Here is a 21,130-nt window from a genome sequence, read left to right on the forward strand (position 1 = left end):
ATTTTATTATTTATACCCCTCCCATCTGACTGGGTTGCCCCAGCTACTCTGGGTGGCTTCCAATATATATAAAAACATAATAAAACATTAAACATTAAAAAACCCACTTCCCTATAGTATACAGGGCTGCCTTCAGATGTCTTGGGTGTGATGGTGGCCTTAAAATTCTGAGTTCTTCTGAATGTGAGTCAGTTAGGAAATGGCATCTTGGTGGATTGGGAGCCAGATGCAAACACTGGCACCTCGGGAGAATGGATTCAGGAGCGGAGGAAGGGGGTGCGGGCCGCCCCGAGTGTCACCACTGAGGGGGGTGACAAAATGCCGGGCGGCACTCACTGCGGGGCCTGCAGCGTGCCTGAGCCACACTTCTCTCCTGGGAGAGACATGGTGGCTTGCAGGCGCGCAGGCTCCGCACTGCCCAAACAGTCCGCCCGCTGCAGACTCTGGAGGCCCCACGGTGCACCCCACTCCTGTGGTGGATGCTGGGATGCGCCCCACCCCGATCTGGATGCTGGGATGGCTCTACCATCAAGGCTCAGCCCCACTTTGAAACCACGAAAAGCAAAACCTCTTTGAAACTACTTTAAGAGGTCTGGAAAAACACAAGAATAGACAAGCGCTGCTGGACCAGGTCAAAGGCCCATGTAGTTCAGTATCCTGTTCTCACAGCGCTGGCCAGATTGTCAAGCAAATATAGCCAGAATAAAAATCTCGCCTGCCCAGATCCTGCCTGTAGCCATGTGTGATTTCCAAAAACACCTCAAGAGGGAAACTGTCAACCAAGCCGGCACCTGACTTTGCAAGTGCCTTCTGCCAGATTCTTCGTCACTGCAGCTGTCAATGCAGCCTGCTTTACACTGCAGGGAACGCATTTAATTTCATCTGCCTGACACCTCCCACGCTGCTTCTTAAGACTGTTACAAACTGCACTTTTGGGCTCCAACATCACACCTGGTTTTCCTCCTCACACCTCCACCTGCCAGCCTGGTTTTTTAAACAGGGTGGTGCTCTTATCTAACTATAGACCAGAGGTGGGGAATCTTTTGCAGACCAAGGGCCACATCCTCTTCTGGTCAGCCTACAATTGGTCCCTTCCAATTTTATGACCCCATCCTATGCTATGTGAAAGTCATGGCTAAATTGTGTCCCATTGATTTCAGTGGGACCTAAGTTCAGCTGCTTAGTCCATATTCAGTTCAATGTGCATAGCATCACTTAGTTCAGCTGGTCCTATGGGGTGGGGGCTGGCTCCCATTCTTTAGACGAGAATCTGTGATACATCATTTACTCCGGTTGGCGGGGGCCCCTCCTGCTAATTCCCCTCAGTGGAGCCCCAAACATCTGCCCCAAAAGTCTTGCCCTAGGTGCCCCTTTGATTTAACATTCTGCTGGATGATGGGGATCCAGAATGGCTGGAAGGAGGCCCTTTACACAGTGCACAGTTGAACTATGGAACTCACTGCCACAAGATGCAGTGGTGGATGCCAACTTGGATGGCTTTAGAAAGGGATGGGATAAATTCATGGATAAATTCATCTGTGGCTACTAGTCATGATGGCCTGTAGGACCAGAGGCAGTGTACCTGAATACTAGTTGCTGAGGATCGTGCTAGAACACTCAAATCCTGCTTGCAGACTTCCCATAGGCAACTGGTTAAACCCTCTGTCCTGAGTAAGGTTACCAGATTTTTTCAGTGAATCCGGGGACACATTTCAACTTCAATTGATTTTGTATGGGGACTGATTTGTAAATCTGGGGACTGTCCCCAGCAAAGGGGATGTCTGGTAACCTTAGCCTAGAGAGCTCTGGATTAGATGGGGCTTTTGGTCTAACTAATCCAGCAGGGTCCTTCTTACATTCTTAACTGGAAGAAGAGCTTTGAAGAACTCAGAACACTTGCAACTTCTGTTTGCCCTTCAAAAGGCTATACGGTGGCTTTTGCAACGAATAATGAGCTGCCCATTAACCAAGTTGTGTGGGGCAATACTCCGACCCAGATGGCTTTGGGGGGGAGCACAAAAAGTGTTAAGACGCCAGCTTGTTTGCCTGAGATGTTCATTTACATTCCCTTCTAAAGCTGCACGCTCTGCCGAATTATTATTATGGTGCAATACAGCCAGCTAGTGGCGAAGACTGTTAGCAGCCCATTGAACCGATATTTTAAACCGGCAATATAAATTCACTGGAGTGTACATAAAAACAGTGCTAAAGACTACGTGGATGTTCAGGTCTATTAAAGAGATTATTGGGAGAGGCGAGTTCCCGAACGGAACAGCCAGTCCTTTTATAATCACGGACTACCCATACATTATATTTGAATAGTAAGTCAGTCACTGGAGACTTGAGAGCCATCTGGTGGATGAGGAAAAAAAATCTACCTGGGAGGTGGGGGAACCTGTGGCCCTCCTGATGTTGTTGAACTACAATTCAGGATGTACCTTTGGGTAACGTAACTTTCAGGTTGCGAACACAGCAAACCTGGAAGTGTATACTACCGGGTTTTGCTGTGCGTGCGTGCACAGAAGCGGTCTGCACACATGCGCAGAAGCACTTGATTGTGCCATGTGTGTGCACAGAAGCAGTGCCTCTAGATGCGGATTTTCGGGGTACGTACGGACCCCCAGAATGAATTAAGTTCATATCCGGAGGGTCCACTGTATCTGACTTTTAGAAGACATCTGAAGGCAACCCTGTATAGGCAAGTTTTTAATGTTTGATGTTTTATCGTGTTTTTAATATTCTGTTGAAAGCTGCCCAGAGCGACTGAGGAAACCCAGCCAGATGGGCGGTGTATAGTGGTACCTTGGGTTACATACGCTTCACGTTACAGACTCCCCTAACCCAGAAATAGTACCTCGGGTTAAGAACTTTGCTTCAGGATGAGAACAGAAATCGTGCAGCAGCGGGAGGCTCCGTTAACTAAAGTGGTGCTTCAGGTTAAGAAGTTTCAGGTTAAGAACAGACCTCCGGAACGAATTAAGTACGTAACCAGAGGTACCACTGTAAATTATTATTATTAGCCAACCTAGCACCATCTAGCTGCTTTGGAATACAACACCCATCAGCCTCAGAGAGCACTGGGGTGTCCACTACAGATGTGAGTTGTAGTCCAAAACATATTGAAGGCACCAGGTTGACAAGGTCAGGCAACTATTGTTTTATGTTGCTACAGCTTAAAAAAACACATCTTCTCATTTTTAACATTGTTGCTGGAATTGTATTAATATTATTGCTTTCTTTTTGTTTGCAAATCTTTAAAGTTGAAACAGTAAGATCATCAGGGTTTGAAGGCACACAATGCTGCAACCTTGCTGAAGTCACACAGGTCTGGTCAGTGCTGGGAGGGGAATCCATCTGAGAGCCACATAAATCTCACCTTGAGTTATTGAAGAAAGGCTGGATACAAGTAGTAAGGCTGATATCCACCTAGGTCATGCTTCAACTTGACCCACGTAAATCAATGGACTTAAACAACTTGCCTATTGAATTCAATGGGTCTATTCTTGAGTGTTATGAACACTGATCATCACCCATAATGAATAATCACGAATGCAAACAGCCGTCTTGCAGATAGCTACTCGGTTTTGAAAGTATGGTTACCAATTACAAATAGGGCTTGCATAAAATTATTTCAACAATGCTCTTGCTATATGCATGGTGCTGTCTGGAATGGCAGAATAAATCGCTTGCATAACCACTGTAGGGAACTGACTTTTGGCCAAACATAATAGCAGAACTGAAAGACTAAGACTTTTCTTCTGAAATTAATTTCTGACTTAACTGCCTTAACCAGATTATTCCAAACCAGCTATTATTGGCTGAAGTCATTCTACACAGGACTCTAAATATATAGAGAGCGCAGTCTAGAAACTGTTTAAATAGATCATGTATGAGCACACTATACATTTAGTCCTGTATGACTATGGTGAAAATTCTGAGATAAGAATGGATTTAAGTTTTACTCTAGTTCTACTAGAACAATTATACAGTGGTTCCTCGGGTTACATACGCTTCAGGTTACAGACTCCGCTAACCCAGAAATAGTACCTCAGGTTAAGAACTTTGCTTCAGGATGAGAACAGAAATCGTGCTTCGGAGGTGCAGTGGCAGCGGGAGGCCCCATTAGCTAAAGTGGTGCTTCAGGTTAAGAACAGTTTCAGGTTAAGAACGGACCTCCAGAATGAATTAAGTTCTTCCGAGGTACCACTGTATAATGGACTGGTCAGTCACAGAGATTACAGGGATGTGGCCATTAAGCATAAATATGTGACTGTGTTATGTATTTCAATGAAACGTAGGCAAAACCTCATGTCCACAAGAGAACTACAGATTATAATTTATCAGGAGGCTCTTTTAATGAAACTTTTGAAACACAACAAATCCCAGGTGCCCACAGCAATCTATAAGTAAAGTCAGTGTACAACTTTTCTTTGGTAATAAATGATTTCATTCTCATAAATAGATGATTCATGTGTACACGCTGTGCACCAGGGAAGACAATGCTCCACATAAAAGCTTATTCTACTCCTCGGCTTCAGACCCTTCGTCATCATGGCTAATCTGGAAATAACGCAGTTCGTAGGTCTCCTTGTCAGACGCAACCACGCGCAGCCAGTCACGGAGATTGTTCTTCTTGAGATACTTCTTTGTGAGATACTTAAGGTACCTTTAACACAAAAGGCCAAGTGATTTTAAATGTATGATGTAATTTGATCACAAGCGTTTACAAAGACGTGATACAAGACAGCAGTCGATGACTGCAAAAAGCAACAATGATTATTTGTTGAGCATCTGACCCTTAAGACGTAGCCTGTCTAACAGAACACCTAAGTCTGCAATTCTATAGACAAGGGAGAAATTTTAACGGTGCCCAAAGGGGATTACTTCTGAATAGACATGTATAGGAAACTGAACTCAGAACCAGAAAGTTCCCAGGTGAAATTTGTTGCTTGTCATGAACTCACTGAATGGACTTAGGCAAGCCACTATTGTTACCTGCCCCATTTACAACCAGGTCAAGCAGACCCACCTTACAAGATTGTTGAAAGGCTGAGAATTATATGAAAAAATCTGAAACTCTGAGGTGCTATATAAATACTATTACATGTGATGAAATGAATCTCCGTATTAATGCAATCTATCTTAAAAGATGAACTTAATTCACCAAAGGATGAGGGCCATAGCTCAGAGAATCTGCCCCCTATATAGAAGGTCTTAAGTTCAACCCTCAGCATCTCTAGATAGGGCCGGGAGAGCTTCCGTCTCTGAAACCCTGGAGTGCTGCCATCAGCCTAGACCAGGCAAAGTCTGTTTGAGAGCCTAATTTGGCCCCTGTGGCAGCTTATTGCTTAGGGTTAAACCCCAAAAAGCTCAACAACTTTGGTTGGCCCTCAAGCATCAAATCTGGCCCTCTTTGAAAAAAGGTAAATGGTCTGACTTGGTATGGGACAGTTTAATATGATCCTATGAGTGACCAATTGAGTAGGCAAAAACTAGGCCACTCCAGGAATTGCCAAAATATTACACTGCTCTCCCACAAAAAACAACAACCTAAGAACACATATTTGGAAATCAAGTGAAATCCATTAGCTTCCTTTCAAATATATCATACTAGTTAAGAAATCAACTGTAGGAAGATGGGGCAAATTAAATAGCCCAACTTCACCTTCCAGTTCTCTTTCAAAAGCTGATATTCCAGAACAGAACTGAGAATAGTCTTCAGGTGTCAAGTGTGCGTTTGGCACAGAAACACATGCTAAAGACACGAGATAATAAACAGCCTCAAATGCTACTAGGTTAGCTTAACTGGGGAATTTCAACTAAAGCCACATTTTAAATTGGTTTACAATTCTTGCTACGTGTCCTGAGGTTTGGAGCTAAAATCAGAAAGAAAAGCCCACCACACAAAATAAAGAACACCCACCTTTTTGAGAACTGCCTTTCAGATGTCACTGTGATTTTGTTTTTAAAGCGTTCAATATGAACTACATTTCCCAAGTTTCCAGTTTTTCCATTGACCTTAACTTTTTCCTTCAGGAACTGTTCCTAATTCAAGAAAAACAAAAAAATGCAACACTAGGGAATGGCGCCCTAGATGTGGAACTAGGGAAGTGACCCTAGCCAGACAATCCATTATTACAGTCACAAAATGCAAATAAATCATGCAAGAATCAAGAAAAATGAATGGAAATATTAATAGAAATATTCCTATTAATGTACCGTATTTTTCGCCCTATAGGACGCACTTTTTCCTCTCCAAAAATGAAGGGGAAATGTGTGTGCGTCCTATGGGGCGAATGCAGGCTTTCGCTGAAGCCTGGAGGTGCGTACCGACCCCTCTCGCTCTCCAGGCTTCAGGAAGCTATCCGCTAGCCGTGGGAGACGCAGCTCCCCCACGGCTAGCAGAGACCTTGCTGGCACCCAGAAGCTTGGGGCGCGCTGAGCTCAGCACGCCCCAAGACTCGGGCTTCGCGCAGCGCTCCGCTAGCCGTGGGAGAGCTGCGCGAAGTCGCGCGGCTCTCCCACAGCTAGCGGATAGCAGCCTGTTCTGGGGGCTGGGGGGGAAAAATTTCCCCCCCTTTATTTCCCCCCCAAAAAACTAGGTGCGTCCTATGGAGCGAAAAATACGGTAATTCATAACATACAATATCTGTCTCTCTCTATATATTTATTTTAAGATACAAAACATTGGTACGATACATAGTCATTTGGTATGGAATCCATCTGGATTATGATTAAGATAGTCACTAAGCCAAGCTAAATAATTATCCTATCCAGGTCTGTAACTCCAAACCTCCCTGCACAAGCAAAGGTAATTGCAGGCAGTAAGAATTAAAACAGGATGTGATTAATTGGCTGGGAATGATTTACAGTTGTAGGAGTCAAGTTCTTAGCCATAGGCTGATTTGACTAAAGGGCAACTATTTATCATGAATTTTATTATAAACACGCATAGACTTAATTTCCTTTAAAAGAAACCTCAAGCATTTGAATTTTTTTCCTTCCTTAAGTTTCAATGTATGTTGCCATTAAAACATGACCAAAGAAGTGTGAACAGCAGAACTACTTACAAAATTTCCTGAATCAAATATTCCATCTTCTACAGGATGGGTGAGGTCAAGGCTATACTTGCAAGTTGATTTTTTCAGTTTCTTGTCCTTTTGCTAAAAGAAAACCAAACATGCCCCTGAAGTTAGTATGAATGATCCTTATATTTGATCAGTATAGTCAAGAGGAAATATATACCTCATATATCAGAGATGCCTTAATATATTTCTCTCCTTAGCCAATATTCTTTATCCTGTAACTTTCACTTAACACAGAAAATATATTAGTAATGAAAATTTCATCACCTACCCTCACTACAGTGCAAGCCAAGCGAAGCATAAGAATTAACAGTTCTTTAATAGCTAACTTTGTTTTCCTCTCAAAGGGCTAGGGACAAATTTTTTTGTTACTCTATTTTAAACTAAAATAACGGAGGACCTTGCGCCAAACAAGAGCAGTTTCTGCCACAAGCACCAACTAGAATCCAAAGGGCCCATATCCAGGACCTGTGAGGTGGCAGAATCTGTCCAATCAGGGCAGTCAAGGGTCTTGGAACCAGTGTGGTATGGAGATTAGAGTGCTAGACTAGGATATGGGAGATTAAGTTCAAACCCTCACTCAGCCATGAAGCTAACTAGGTGACCTTGGGCCAGTAACTACCTCTTTGCCTAACCTACCTTTGAGTGTTCTTGTGGGGATTCAATGAGAGGAAGAACGATGTACAGCACCTTGAATTTTTGCTAATTAAACACTATGGTCTTTTAAATGGGGGGGGGGGGTTTGAGGCGTATTGGTTTTGTTACTATGTATTTTTATATTGTAAACCACTTTGTGATCCTCCAATGAAGGGTTTATAGAAATTTAATAAATAATAATAACTACCGGGGGGCGGGGGGGAGGTTGGACTTAAGTGCTATGGAAGACCAGGATTAAGTGTCATTCCTTCATTTGTGGCTATCATAGCACTGGGCTTCCCTCCCCTTTCACCCGATGTATACCTAATGTTAAGATGTACAGTGGTACCTCGGGTTACAGACGGTTCAGGTTATAGACTCTGCTAACCCTGAAATAGTACCTCAGGTTAAGAACTTTGCTTCAGGATGAGAACAGAAATTGTGCAGCGACGGCGCAGCAGCAGCAGCAGCAGGAAGCCCCATTAGCTAAAGTGGTGTTTCAGGTTAAGAACAGTTTCAGGTTAAGGACGGACCTCCAGAACAAATTAAGTTCTTAATCTGAGGTACCACTGTATACCTAAAGTTAAGCGGTGGTAATACACAAGATGCAGAACTGGGGACGCTCATCATTTACTATTGCCAGTTGACATTTATTTATCCACGGGCTTTTCAAGATTTCCCATGTCCCTTTATGGATGTCCTATGCATTTTTGCTGGAGCAGCAAACTTGAGTGACCTTCAGATGTTGCTGGACTCCCAGACAGCGGGGCCCAATGATCAAGAATGACCTCAAATTGCAATCTAGCAACATCTCCCTTTGCGTGAGAGCATTACGAAACCCATCCCCGAAAAGCACGAAGACATGAATGAGGTACTTTAGAAAATTGGCAATGAGCTCAAAGAGTTCTTCACAAGAGTCCTCCAGACCTTATTTCGCATTATGTACGTGATCTTGCAAAACGTGTGTGGCGCCCATGAATTCAGGGTACCAAACACGACAGGCAATCCTACTGAATGCAACGGGCTTTCTCCCAGGTAAGGGGGGTTTAGGGTCACAGCTACACAGCAGCCTCCCAACAGCCCTGCAAGGTTTACTAGCGTGTGGGAAAGGAGCAGGCGAGGGAGAGAAGAGTGAGCAGGGAAGCCTTCCTGCCCTCCTTTAACCCACGCGTGTCTCCCGCCACAGCCCGCCCGGCTCAGAAACTCACCGGCGCCATCTTGGCCAGGCAATGGAGAAAGAGAGGGCGGAAACATCGCGGCCGCGCTTTTATAGATATCCGCGCCGTGACGCAATGACGTGCGGCGTGGACCACGCTCGAGGGATAAAGGAAGAGAGTTGACGCTCGGATCAGGGAAGAGGGGTAATACTTCCGGGTGCCAAGCGCCCGCTCGTTTCCGCTAACGTGCGCACACCGGAAGCTGCGTGATACAGAGTCCGGCTGGTGGGTCCTGGTGTCTCGGCGCTTCTTTATTTTGGGGGGGGGGTGTTTCAAGTTTAATCAATAGAAATAAGAAATCCAAGGAGCGCGAGTTAGAACCGACCGGAAACACCTCCCCAGGGCAATAGACAGGGGGCTGACGCAGCCCCGGGTGGAGAGGCTTGGGACTGGAGTCCTTCTGAATGCCCAGCGAGGCTCTACCTCCGAGCTACACCTCTTCCCAAGGTTCCCTACAATCGCTGTAGGATTTTTGGAACCCGTAGTCTGAGTGTGGAAATGCCACAAAGCTCCACCACACACACACACACTGCATTTTTATGCAGGCAAGCTATTCTTGGAAAAGCGCTTCCAATTAGACAAGTACTATTTAGGGATGCCATATTTCAAACAATGAAAACCCGGATTTTTTAAATTTTCCAATTAACAAATCAAAACCAAATTAAATTAACAATTATTATTTTTAAAAGGTTTCCTGGATATTTGACTGATTTCCACCGGGAAACTGTTCTGGATGTATGACGACCCCAAATACTAGCTGGCCAAAAATCTCTTTGCCCACCTTTGAAGTAACAGTGGACTACATTACAGGGGTTCAAGAAGCCCCTTCCAACCCCAAACCTTTCCCCTCTTTGCAATGCAGCAGATATTAACAATCAGTTTTAGCTTTTGGGTGTCAGGTCCTCCCCAAACCTTGTTTTACAATGGAAGAAATATTGGGCACCTTCGTGCTGTTCAAGCAAATGTATTTGCTCAGGCCAGTTTTTATTGGGCAATCTACAGCAGCCTTCCTTTTCAAGTGAGATTGTGATCAATGATGTATGCTTAATAAGGAAACTACAGTAGGGTCACATCCTTATAGAATTCATAATCTGTGGAAGTGCATATACAAGGCATTTATTAGCAGTTGTAGGGAAAAAAGTCAAAAGAGTAGCACTTAGGTTCAAACTTTATTCTCATTGTGATCCAAATCATAATTCAAACTTTTCAATAAAACAGTCGTTAAAAGCCAAGAACTCTTAACACATGAATACGCTATTACAGAAATGCAGAAAACATACAAACCTTTCAAGTTTTGCTTTTAAAGTCAAAAGTCACTCCTGTACAATGAACACTGCATCCATTTGCTAGCCAGTAGGTATATTGCATACTTGTCTGAGCTACCGTATGTGGCAAATACAAAAACCCCTTCTCCCCACACGTTGTTTACAATTATATGTTAATGTAACAGTCACTCATCATGAGCGTTCACTACAAGACCTAGACAAAACAATGTAAATAAAAGCCACAGAGATCATTGTCCGAGTTGTACTGTGGAAATGTGAGTATAATGTATGAGAGTCATATGCTTTACACAGGATAAAATGTTTAAGCACAGCTTGTTCTATGAAAGTTTCCAGACACAGCCAACATTTCCATACTTAAAGCTTACTGCAGTCAAACATGTCATCTAGTCGCTAGAATAGCTTGGTCACAATGTTTGACTGTGTTAGACTAAGGTTCAATGTACTAGAACTCTACTTGCATCATAGGCATGCTATAAATTTATGGAATACAAAACCCTGTAAGACTTTCAAGCAGCTTTGTTAAAATAATCAACTTAAGCTCTTTCAATTCTTCACAAGAGCAGCCCTGAGAAGAGTATATTCAAGTCATGGCTCAACTAGCAGTGGTTTTGTTGAACAAAGACACAACAACACATCAAGAGGTAAAGTTGGGTTTTAAAAAAGAAGTTCCTAACATCTGAGGCAAGAGAACCTACAGCACACTGAACAAAACATCAATGGACCCAAACAAGAAAGCTTGCACCATTACAGAACAGCAGCAGGACTGAGTTGCTCATATCAACAGCCTTAATTTTGGCTTACAGCTTGTTAGAAGAGCTTCCACCTGCTCCAACAAAATACAATTTGTTCCAACTATGAAGTAAAAACCATTTAAAAGTGAATTTAGAGAAACATGATTACCCTGAAATAGCTTAAATAACCTGAAAGATACAGTATTAAGCTTTTATTAGCAAAGTTAGTTTATTGTAAACCTGGTGGGTTTGTAGAGACTGCTCTCTACTAATGAAATGGCTTTGCTACTGTCTTATTGTAAATACTGTAGTTTTTACTGGTGAAATGACATTGCAAAACCTGTATGCAAAAGAGTGCCATACAGATCTACTTAGCAGATTCCCCCCCCCCATCTAGTCTAGATATTCTGTGGTTCCAGATTGCTAAAAGTCAAGTTGAAATTAAGACAGTATGTTTTCCGAAGTATAAGAGGGCACTTCAGTAACACATTTCCAAAAGCCACCTGCCTCTACACATTTTAGCTGCATACGTCCTTAAGATGATGCAAGCAGTTAAGATGTTAGTAGGACTCTTCAGATACTATGACACGAGTTTACTTCTCAAAACTGTTCACATTCATGACTAATGATACTAGCTGAGTCCATGTTTCAAACTGGGACTTCTCATTCAAACCATGACTATTGGAGAATCAACTATCTAGAAACACTCACATGATTAGACTAAATATGCTAAAATCCTTCAGCTTTCCAGTAGCCCTAGATCTTGAAATATGTAGTTATTTACTACCACATCAAGACTGTGCTTTGTTCGAGTTTTTATTGCCAAATCAATCTGCGTTGTGCCCCTTCTCTGCATAGATACTTATAATATAGAGCCTACCACTAGACCCTGATGCAGTTCATTTACACCTGTTGTCTAACTAACTTCACTGATTAAAGGGCAACCATATTCCTAACTGAAGCTCAAAATCCTGTTTCCTATGCACACAAAAAGCTGCCAGTAATGAACTAAGCACATTTTAAGAACCCAGTCACTAGTTCAAGTTAGTCAGTTGCTACCAATATTTAAGGCAAATTTAAGTTAAGTTGGTGTCCCGCAAAATGCTAATGAAGCAGAAGCATGATCTTACAAAGTTGAAGGTCGTGTAGACAAATTGTCTATTAGCGATTAGGCATTTGCCTGTTCAGTGTAATCAAGTCTTGTACAAGTAGATTATGAGTCAGTGTGACCCCTTAACACAGCACTGAAGTTCTTGTACTTGATAGAGCACTCTGTCATAGTTCTTTTTGGGACTGTACAACCCATGACCTAATTTCAGTTGCGTGAAACCAGGCTCATATTAAGCCTTTATACAAGCTAGTATGTGCACTTTTGATCCATTAATAAAAAGTCAAAAAGTCTATTTGTGCTACAAAACTAAAGAGTTAAAATCAAAAACAAATATGCCTAATACTGAAACACTTGAGGCATTCCCTTCTTTTAAACTAGAAGAGTGGCTGAACTCCATGTTGAAATCAAAGGCCTCTAGTGAATCTCCTCTCCCTCCCTCCCACCCCCAAGCTTTTGTGCACTATTAACCAGAGTATGAAAGCACCCAATATTCTGGATGTTTGCATCACAGGCAAATGGTGACATGTTAAGAGTGAGCCAGCCAGCAAGACTACAGATATAAGTTTGTTGTACATGGCCATCAGCACTGGCATTTTGATCACATGAGTTCCCTTGTCTCCAGCTCAATGACTATTCACAGTTCAGTGCAAGCCACATTTCACCATATTTTAAGATAAAAGTGGTTATTCGCATTTGTTTAAAATGTTAAACACTATTCATACTTAAACCCAAACTTAGTACTACCTTGGTATTGGCACTGCTATACAGTCTCATTCGAGCAAAGCATACTAGTAATACCTCATGATCTAAAATGACAGTTTTGACTGCCTTGCCATTCCTGTAAGCACTTGAACTTCAGCAATTTTAATATTGCCAAATGGCTTGCAACATTAGCCAGCACTATTTTCAAACAAAGACACGAGGTTGCTAGTGAAGGTTATAGCTTTGGTGATAATTAGAACTAAAATAAGAAATCTGCAGTTGCTGAGATATGAGCAGCTGCTCAAATCCAGATGGTCCTATTTGCAAGGTTTAATGGCTACAGCACATTCTTCACTCATTGCACACATGACTGATACCTAAAGGAGAGAGAAAAAGCATTATTAGGATACACAAAACAGCTATTACATTTACAACAAGTGTTGTGATGGCAATAGTTGGGTTCTAGCACCAGTATTCCAATTTTAGTCAACCTCCCAGCAAAAAGCTAATCACAAAGCACATAATTAAGCCAATCTAACATAATAGTAGCTTGAGTTCAGGTGAAAAATAGGAAGAAGTATTTATAATAAAGACAAGCTGAGGAATATAACTTTAACTTATCCTGATCATCTAGTTTAGGAGGGCACTGATATCATTTCCATGTAATTATTTTGGCACCAGGTTTTTTTACAAAATGAGACAGTGGTTCCCAATTGGAGGTCTGCATAACCTATCCAGGGGGTCCATGGCTCATCAACTGCTCGGGACATCTCATTTTTTTTAGGGCTATGCTCTTGTGTAGGAGTGTGGTCCAGAAGACGCGCATCACAGTTGTGCTGGGTCATTTTGGAGGGGGTATGGAGTCACCATTGACGTAACAAATATTACATTTTCAAAAGTAGGGGGACCATGGCTTGGCTTTTGAAAAACAGGCAGTCTACAGTACTTAGCTACTTAGGAACCACTAGATTTACATGTTGGTTTTTGTTACTAGTGTGATGCCAAAGCTTCCCATGGCTGATACGTTCTGCTCTGAAGGTATAATGTATTTCTATTTTAAATGTGTTGCAAGTTGCTTGGAGACCTTCAGTTAGTAAGCAATTAAAAAGTATAATAAATAATATGAATGAAGAAAAAACCAACTGCAATTACAAGAGATAAGCCACTTATTATTTCAGAATAGAAAACTAATTCCACTTTATCCCCCTTTCTTTTCTCCCCATTAAAATAAGGCCCAGGAAGTTATTTTAGATCAACCGTTAGCAGCAATAAAGTACTTTCAAGGTAACTTGGGTGTCAAAAGAAAAATAAAACCCCAGACTTTTTCAAACCTCAGATTTTACCTGGAAATCTTCGCCTGCATTATACTTCCCCTCTATTTCTTTGCCTAGTTCACCTTCTGGCACCTTCAGATCCTCACGAACTTCACCACTTTCTGTCAGCAAAGAAAGATATCCATCCTGTATACAGATCAGCTGCAAGAAATTAACAATTCCAATTCAATTTTATTCATAATTGAATGAAGTTCAGTCAAAAGTATTGGCATATGGGCATTGCTTTCTGAACTTAGCATTTTGCTTCTGATTGCTATAGACCAGTGGTTTTCAAAACTTTTTTCTCTGGACCACACTTTCAGAATAAAAATGTATAAAACAATGTGAATGAGAATATGAATCATTCACATATTATATTTATTGACTGTCCTGGAATCTTTCTGCCACACTTGCCATTGTCTCCTACTATATCAATGTGGCACACCACACCGTTTGAGAGCCACTGTACAGAAGAACAACCTTGCACATTTCTAATACACGGAACCCAGTTTCAACAGTTTTTAGTTCAAGATCTATTCAGTGTGAATCACAGCTTTAGTCACTAAAGGGATAACGCTAAAAATGCTGTATTCAGTAGCACTTTCTAGCAAAAGCAGCTTTGAAACTGAAAAATATAGTAAGATGATCTAAAACTGCCAATTAATTTTATATGTGGTTCCAAATATTGTTATTGGCAGATGTTCTGCAAATGTAATTTGCTTCAAATATTCCTGAATATTTTATAGCAAAGCCTATTGAAGAAATTGCTACCATATTAACCCAGCATGAGATATTTCATAATGCTGCAAAGTACCTGAAGATAGTTCTACTAACATACACTATGCTCTGTATTTAAACATATACATCAAAGCAAGGAACTGCAAAACAAAATTGCACAAAATTTTTAGTCTGACAGAAACAATTCATCTTAGTCTGGACACAAGGGGAATATTTAGGGCCACTTGTTTTATTAAGTGTATGTGTATCCCATCTTTTCTATTAGCATGTTCAAGGTGGCCCCCATCCTACAAAATCAATTCATAATGATGATTAGATGGCATTTGTAATAATCTCTCCACTCCCTCTAATGGCATTTTATGTTGTCCGGTGGCTGCACCAAGGGTTAAGTATTTGACTGGAAATGAGATGTCAGAGGTACGAGATTACAAAACCCAGCTTGTTTCGATGGGTCCTTTGGAAGGCTAAGTAATTTAAGGCGTGGCATTTTAATTAAGGAAGCATAGTTTTTTCATAGGACATCAGGCTATGCCCAGAAGGGACTTTCTATTTGTATAGATTAAAATGTAGACTTACTTGATAGTCATTCCTCTTGATGTTAGGAACATCCATGTTGTGAGTGGAAGGACAAATATCTTCATATTTTTTGCCAGTGAACACATCAATGCCAACTAGGTGGACCTAGGAGAATGTTCATGCACATATATTTAGGCTACCAAGAACAGTATGTTCCAAGAACAAAGTTTGGGGTAGGTGGGGGGGGGTGAGAAAGAGAAAGCAATGAACAGTAATTCATTTGCATCCACCCAGAGACGAAAGCTGGAACAGTTCTGTAAGGAGAAGTCACATATAATGATACTCAAATTACAGTCTATCATTGACTAGAACAAGACAGTCAAACACATGGCCTGAATCCTGCATTCGACCCTCAAAGCCGTTTTTGGCAGCCCTCAGCAACATTTGACCCGACCCAAAACCAGTTAAGGAGGCACTGAACTTTGAGAAGAGTTGTCTCTACACAAATACACTACAATTCCCATCGTCCCTAGCTAGCAGGACCAGTGGTCAGGTATGATGGGAGTTCTTCTCCAACAACATCTGGGGACCCAAGGTTGAGAAAGGTTGGGCTAGCCTATACAGTACAGTATCTTACTTCAGGAGAGAAAACTCATGAATGATTTACCCATCTCCACAAATAGCTTAGAATTCTGAGACATAGTTTTCTGTAACCAAAAGTTAGCATTTAAATTGATGTTTGGATGTAACTTCTATGCTAACTGCCTAGATTCAAGTCATCTATGCATGCCCATCACCTCTAAGACTCCTTCTACCAAGGAGATATCTTACTGAAGAACTATCAAGATCATATTTGCGTATGGCGACAGTTCTGAACTTAAGCATGTGCTTAGATACAAATTACACAAGCTCCAAGAGAGGCTTGAGTAACTCAAGCTATCTCAATTTTCTGACTTAAATTCACAAGCTTAATGCCGGCGTGTTCCAAACCTGGGAGGACCAGGTTGTGCTGCAGATCTGTACTGATTCCCTTCTCACCCTCACCATCAGATTCCCTCCATTTGTGATGCAAAACTAGAGAGGAGCATATGAGCTTCCAGGATGTTTGTAATCCTCCAAACCATGATTTGGAGAATAAGAAGGCAATGTCTGAATTGAACCAGTCGTACCACTTGGAATCAGATACATCATTCAGACAAAGGTATTTAGAGAGGTTGCAAATTTACTAACAAACAGTGTGCACTATATTGAGGGACTCACTTTTCATGCTCTCCCCTAGCAGAGAATGCCACCCAAGTCAGAAACCTTATACTAGGACAGCCAACTAGACTTGCACTACAAAGAGAGGACAGATAGTGAAAGTTAAGTAAGACTGGGCCACACACCTGGCAAATCTGATGTTAATGTTTAATATTAGTAAACTAATATTCATTGAAGAGCAATGTTGGCATACCAGAACAGAAGTAAAACTCAAGAAAGCTCTACCAAGCAATTACCTTTGCATGACCATGCTTGCCAGTCTTCGAAGTTGACATTTCTACAATCTTGCAGGGACGTCCCTTCAGCACCACAAAGCCATTTTTGCGGAGTGCAGAACACTGCATAGGGTAGGTGGCAGAAGCACCAGCATCTCCAGTGGTAAAATCAACTTCATCAGCCATAGTATGTAGTGTGTTCTGGCAAATACTATAAAATTTAGAAATAAATTCAGTTATTTCATGTATCAGTTAAATAATAAAGTATTTGTATCTTTAAGAGTGTTATAAATAGATATGCAGATGAACACAAACCATACTTCGAATATAATGAACCATGTTACAGAAAGTACTATGCTCAATCCAGCATTGAACATATCAACATTTTCCACCTTCACTGCAAGTACGACAGAGTTGTGAAATGGAATAGCTGTCCCCTGTGGTCACTGAGTACACATCCTAAAAATGCTAGCTCAAGACTGCAGTATGGGATGGGAAGGGCAATATTTTACTCTCAGGGGTCCCAACTGCCATGTTATGGCTCAGCCAGGGCATGGGTAGAGGAGGAAGAGAAAAGTTGCAGGAGACAATGGTAATAAGGAATGCAAAATTACAAGATTTATAAGAAATGCAAATTTTACAAGATTTATAAACTGGGACAATAGATTTATAAGTTTGGTTTCTGAAGCTGTGGAATAGCATTCTGGGGATTATTGAAGATTAAGTGCTACTGTCCCACACTCGACTCAAACATGAAGACAGTATTTTGCTGTCTCCTATTTGGTGAGAGCTACAGGCGCTGTGGGTTAAACCAGAGCCTAGGGCTTGTCGATCAGAAGGTTGGCGGTTCGAATCCCCGTGACAGGATGAGCTCCCGTTGCTAGGTCCCTGCTCCTGCCAACCTAGCAGTTCGAAAGCACGTCAAAGTGCAAGTAGATAAGTAGGTACCGCTCCAGCGGGAAGGTAAACGGTGTTTGTGTGTGCTGCTCTGGTTCGCCAGAAGCGGCTTAGTCATGCTGGCCACGACTCAGAAGCTGTACACAGGCTCCCTTGGCCAATAAAGCGAGATGAGCGCCGCAACCCCCGAGTCGTCCGCGACTGGACCTAATGGTCAGGGGTCCCTTTACCCTTTACACACCACAGCAATTATAACTGTAACATGTTTCCCACACACTCTGATTGTATGGTGAAGTATACATCTGAGCAATTGCCAGCGAATGGGGCTTCTTATTACAGGATGGTTGCGGCAGCATGAAGCATCCCATCTTTCAGAAGTGCCTTTTTGGCAACAACTACAGCCATTTCATGATATTACAATCATAGCAGTTACCCTCAAGCCAGAAATGAAGTGCATTGGGAGAGGTAATGTGAAAGAGCAAAGGGATAACTAATACAGGGTGCTTACAGTAGGCATTTTGTGGTGGTTCACAATTCTGAGAGCTGAAGCAAGTCTACTTATCATTTTTTGATCTCTGGAACCTGTTTCATCACTGTCTAAAAGCTGTAAGGGTGTACCATGACTGGTAGGGAATGCAGCAGATAGGCGTTAAGCAGCTGAAGCAAAAGCAGATGGGGCTGCTGCATCACTAAAACTCTCACAAGAGAATGGAATTTGAACAGATACAGAGCTTACTTTACCCTGCATGACAAACGGGATTGCTCTCAGGAAGAGTTTGTGAGCATCCTAAAGGTATCTGGGTGCCCACTATTTCTCAACAGAGGGGGATGGTGTACTAGGTATGGGAAGATTTGACTAGACGACCTTTGGACAGACCCTACACATCAATTCTTAAGAGGAACAAGGAAGCTTAGTAGGTGTGCACTCTCTTACTCTCTCTCACACACATTGAGCACACAGGGCCACGTTTTTGACCTACCCAGCCACCAAAAGGGGAAACCAGTGTGGGAAAACAATGGCCAAAGGAGCTCCTCTACCTGTTAAACCCTAAAAACACATTCCAAAATCCGCAATAGGGCAGTATCCTTAGTAGGGCGTTTTCTCATCTTGGTTAGTCCTAATGGAGATGGCCCTAGAATTGGCATCCACAGTCACGTACGGACTCACTGTTAAAACCGTGTTTATGGAAGACAATGTTACTCAGCTACGAGTGATCGCCAAAGACGTCGACGACTATGAATTCTAGCCGTTTTCTTGGGGACCAACATGGCTGCCTTTCCTTCTTGGGTAATTCTAAACACTCGTGACCAAGAAGCGAAAAGGCCATCATGGATGGAGAAGCTGCGACCCCCCCCCCGATATTCTTGGGACTGCGAACAGCACCTAACCAGGTTGGTCGGGGTGTGTGTGTGATATGAGGTGGTGTAGGCCCAACGCTATCTACCTGGCTATCCTGCACGGCAAAGGGGTTGGGATGGATGACCCTTGGGGACCCCATCCGACTCTACGGAGGGCACCGCTGCTTCCCCGCGGAATACACCGTTATTATGCGGGGGGGGGGGAGTCGTCAGGCCAATTTAAACATGGTTTTCCTCACAGAGCGGGTAATGAGAGAAACAGAGCTGAGCAAACGATCCGCTGGCCTGGGAAATTCAAGCCCCCGCCCCCCGGTTCCTCCATCTCCTCAGCCCCGAGTCCCCCCAGCTCCCGCGAAGGGAGGCGCCCCGCATGGCCGCCTCGTGGGAAGAGCAGGCGGCGCCGGGGAGAAGCCTGAGGGGAAGGCGCCGGCCGCCTCGGACCCGGGTCTGCGCCAGACCAATCCGGCCCGGTTCGCCGTTGGCCTGAGAGGATTCCAAGCGGCCCGCCAACGGCTCCAACGGCTGAGCGGAGGGACTAAGCGGTGGGGGGGGAGGGGGCGCCGCACGCACCCGCGTCAGGAGCCAGCACTTACCTCCCACGGCGCAGGGAAAGACTGGAAGAGCGTCGCAGCAACGCGCACGCGCAGAGCAGCCGTAAAGGGAGGCAGGGAGGCGTGTGGGTGGAGAAAAGGAGGGAGGGAGAGCGAGAGAGCGGGAAGGGGAGGGGGGAATCCCCCTAGGCGTGAAGGGAGCGCGCGCCGTACGTTCCAAATTTAAAGGAGGGAGGAAGAAAATCCCCTCAGCCCCGCCCACATCGGGTACAGGTTATCCTCCTTCGCCATTGGCCGCTTTATCGCCCCACCCACGCAAGGCGCGAGCCCGGACCTACGCGCCGGTCTCTACGCCACGTGACGGCTTTTGCCTCCAGGACGGCGCCGCCTCCGCCTCCCTCCACATCCTGGATGTCTACACTTTTACGGCGTCTGTGATCGTCATCTGCCTGCGCCAACTCGCGGCTAAGGCAGGAGTTTTCGTACACCTGTGGGCGCTTCGTAGCATGTGCTCGGCTTTGCCCGGAAGCGGTACGGAAAGCGGCTTGGGTCAGAAAGCCTGGGCTCTTGCCGCGCGCGGCATTGTGTTGAAGCGTGCTGGTAGTTAGTGGGTTGGGAGAGCAGCAGCACCCCATCTTGTTTTCATACGAAAATGGTTAAGAAGCTTTGTGGAGTGTCAGTAGGTTGGCACAAACCATGACGTTTGGGGACATTAATCTAGCTCAGGGTTCCTAATAGTGTTAGAAAAACACCCCACTATGTTATGTAATTTTGTTACTATGTTATATATTTTTGTGTTTTTATCTTCTAAACTGCTCTGTGATCCTCGGATGAAGAGTGGCATAGAAATTTAATAATCATAGCCACGCACGCAGCAACTCTTGGGTCAGAGGTAGGGTGCCAACTTGAATAAAATATTGCATAATCGATCACAAGGCACCATTTGAATAGCAATGGCCATAAACTTTGTGGGTGTCTGGCCAGAGGTTGCCTCTGCTTGAACGGATTCCACTAGGACAAGGACTTTGGCGGTTGATTCTGGGATTAACCAAACTCTTCGTTGTGAACCGTCGCAGAAAGTGCGCTGGTGTTTCTTTTTCAATTAACTGTATAAAATTAGGCTAAAAGCGTTAAAGAACACACCCACAAGTTAATCAGTTATAAGAACTGGTGCCTAAGCTTGCTCCTTTCCCCCAGACCCTATTTTCCTTGTGTGTCATTCCTTTCATAAAACCTTTAAGGCAGGGACTCCCTTACTATTTATTTTTGCAAGCCATGCTTGGAGTGTGAGTCGACTAAAGAGCAGGCTAAACATGCTTTAAACAGATAAAACTTAACATCTCTCTATCTCAATACTCAAAAGAAATATAGTGGTTACTTAATTTGCACAGGTGCTTAGCTTGCCTGTCTGCTTAAGTGTTTACCTCGCACAACAGGCTCCCTCAGAAGTCTGTCTTATACCCCTTGTTGGCTACCCCAATTACTCCTGCAATCAGATTGGGAGGGTCTCCAT

At 43.3% G+C, this 21,130-nt stretch overlaps 2 protein-coding genes across 3 annotated transcripts; both read right to left on the reverse strand.

The window, feature by feature from the left end:
* Nucleotides 1-4,330: 4,330 nt before the first annotated feature.
* RPL22L1 (ribosomal protein L22 like 1) lies at nt 4,331-9,039 on the reverse strand. Its single transcript, XM_053390540.1, has 4 exons — nt 8,930-9,039; nt 7,071-7,163; nt 5,924-6,045; nt 4,331-4,666 (listed from the first exon to the last, which is right to left on the reverse strand). Exons 1-4 carry the CDS (start codon nt 8,936-8,938, stop codon nt 4,522-4,524), a joined length of 369 nt encoding a protein of 122 aa, XP_053246515.1. The 5' UTR covers nt 8,939-9,039; the 3' UTR covers nt 4,331-4,521.
* Nucleotides 9,040-10,094: 1,055 nt separating this feature from the next.
* Nucleotides 10,095-19,814, reverse strand: EIF5A2 (eukaryotic translation initiation factor 5A2). Of its 2 annotated transcripts, none has more exons than XM_053390541.1 (5): nt 19,660-19,814; nt 16,832-17,021; nt 15,396-15,500; nt 14,112-14,243; nt 10,095-13,145 (listed from the first exon to the last, which is right to left on the reverse strand). In XM_053390541.1, exons 2-5 carry the CDS (start codon nt 16,994-16,996, stop codon nt 13,086-13,088), a joined length of 462 nt encoding a protein of 153 aa, XP_053246516.1. In that variant the 5' UTR covers nt 16,997-17,021; nt 19,660-19,814; the 3' UTR covers nt 10,095-13,085. The 2 variants fall into 2 exon arrangements, with proteins under 2 accessions (XP_053246516.1, XP_053246517.1); XM_053390542.1 differs by lacking the exon at nt 19,660-19,814 and adding an exon at nt 19,153-19,177.
* Between the last annotated feature and the right edge of the window lie 1,316 nt (nt 19,815-21,130).

Source organism: Podarcis raffonei, chromosome 5 (genome assembly GCF_027172205.1).
Source record: "Podarcis raffonei isolate rPodRaf1 chromosome 5, rPodRaf1.pri, whole genome shotgun sequence".
NCBI lineage: Eukaryota > Metazoa > Chordata > Lepidosauria > Squamata > Lacertidae > Podarcis > Podarcis raffonei.

Excerpts from the sequence above, each read along its gene's own strand:
- RPL22L1 (XM_053390540.1), bottom strand. Across the intron at positions 6,046-7,070 it reads TATTTGATTCAGGAAATTTT|GAACAGTTCCTGAAGGAAAA; the intron begins GTAAGTAGTTCT and ends TTCTTGAATTAG. Across the intron at positions 4,667-5,923 it reads GAAAGGCAGTTCTCAAAAAG|GTACCTTAAGTATCTCACAA; the intron begins GTGGGTGTTCTT and ends TTTGTGTTAAAG.
- EIF5A2 (XM_053390541.1), bottom strand. The coding sequence starts at position 16,996 with ATGGCTGATGAAGTTGATTTTACCACTGGAGATGCTGGTGCTTCTGCC. Across the intron at positions 14,244-15,395 it reads TCAAGAGGAATGACTATCAA|CTGATCTGTATACAGGATGG; the intron begins GTAAGTCTACAT and ends AATTTCTTGCAG. Across the intron at positions 13,146-14,111 it reads ATGCAGGCGAAGATTTCCAG|GTATCAGTCATGTGTGCAAT; the intron begins GTAAAATCTGAG and ends TCTCTCCTTTAG.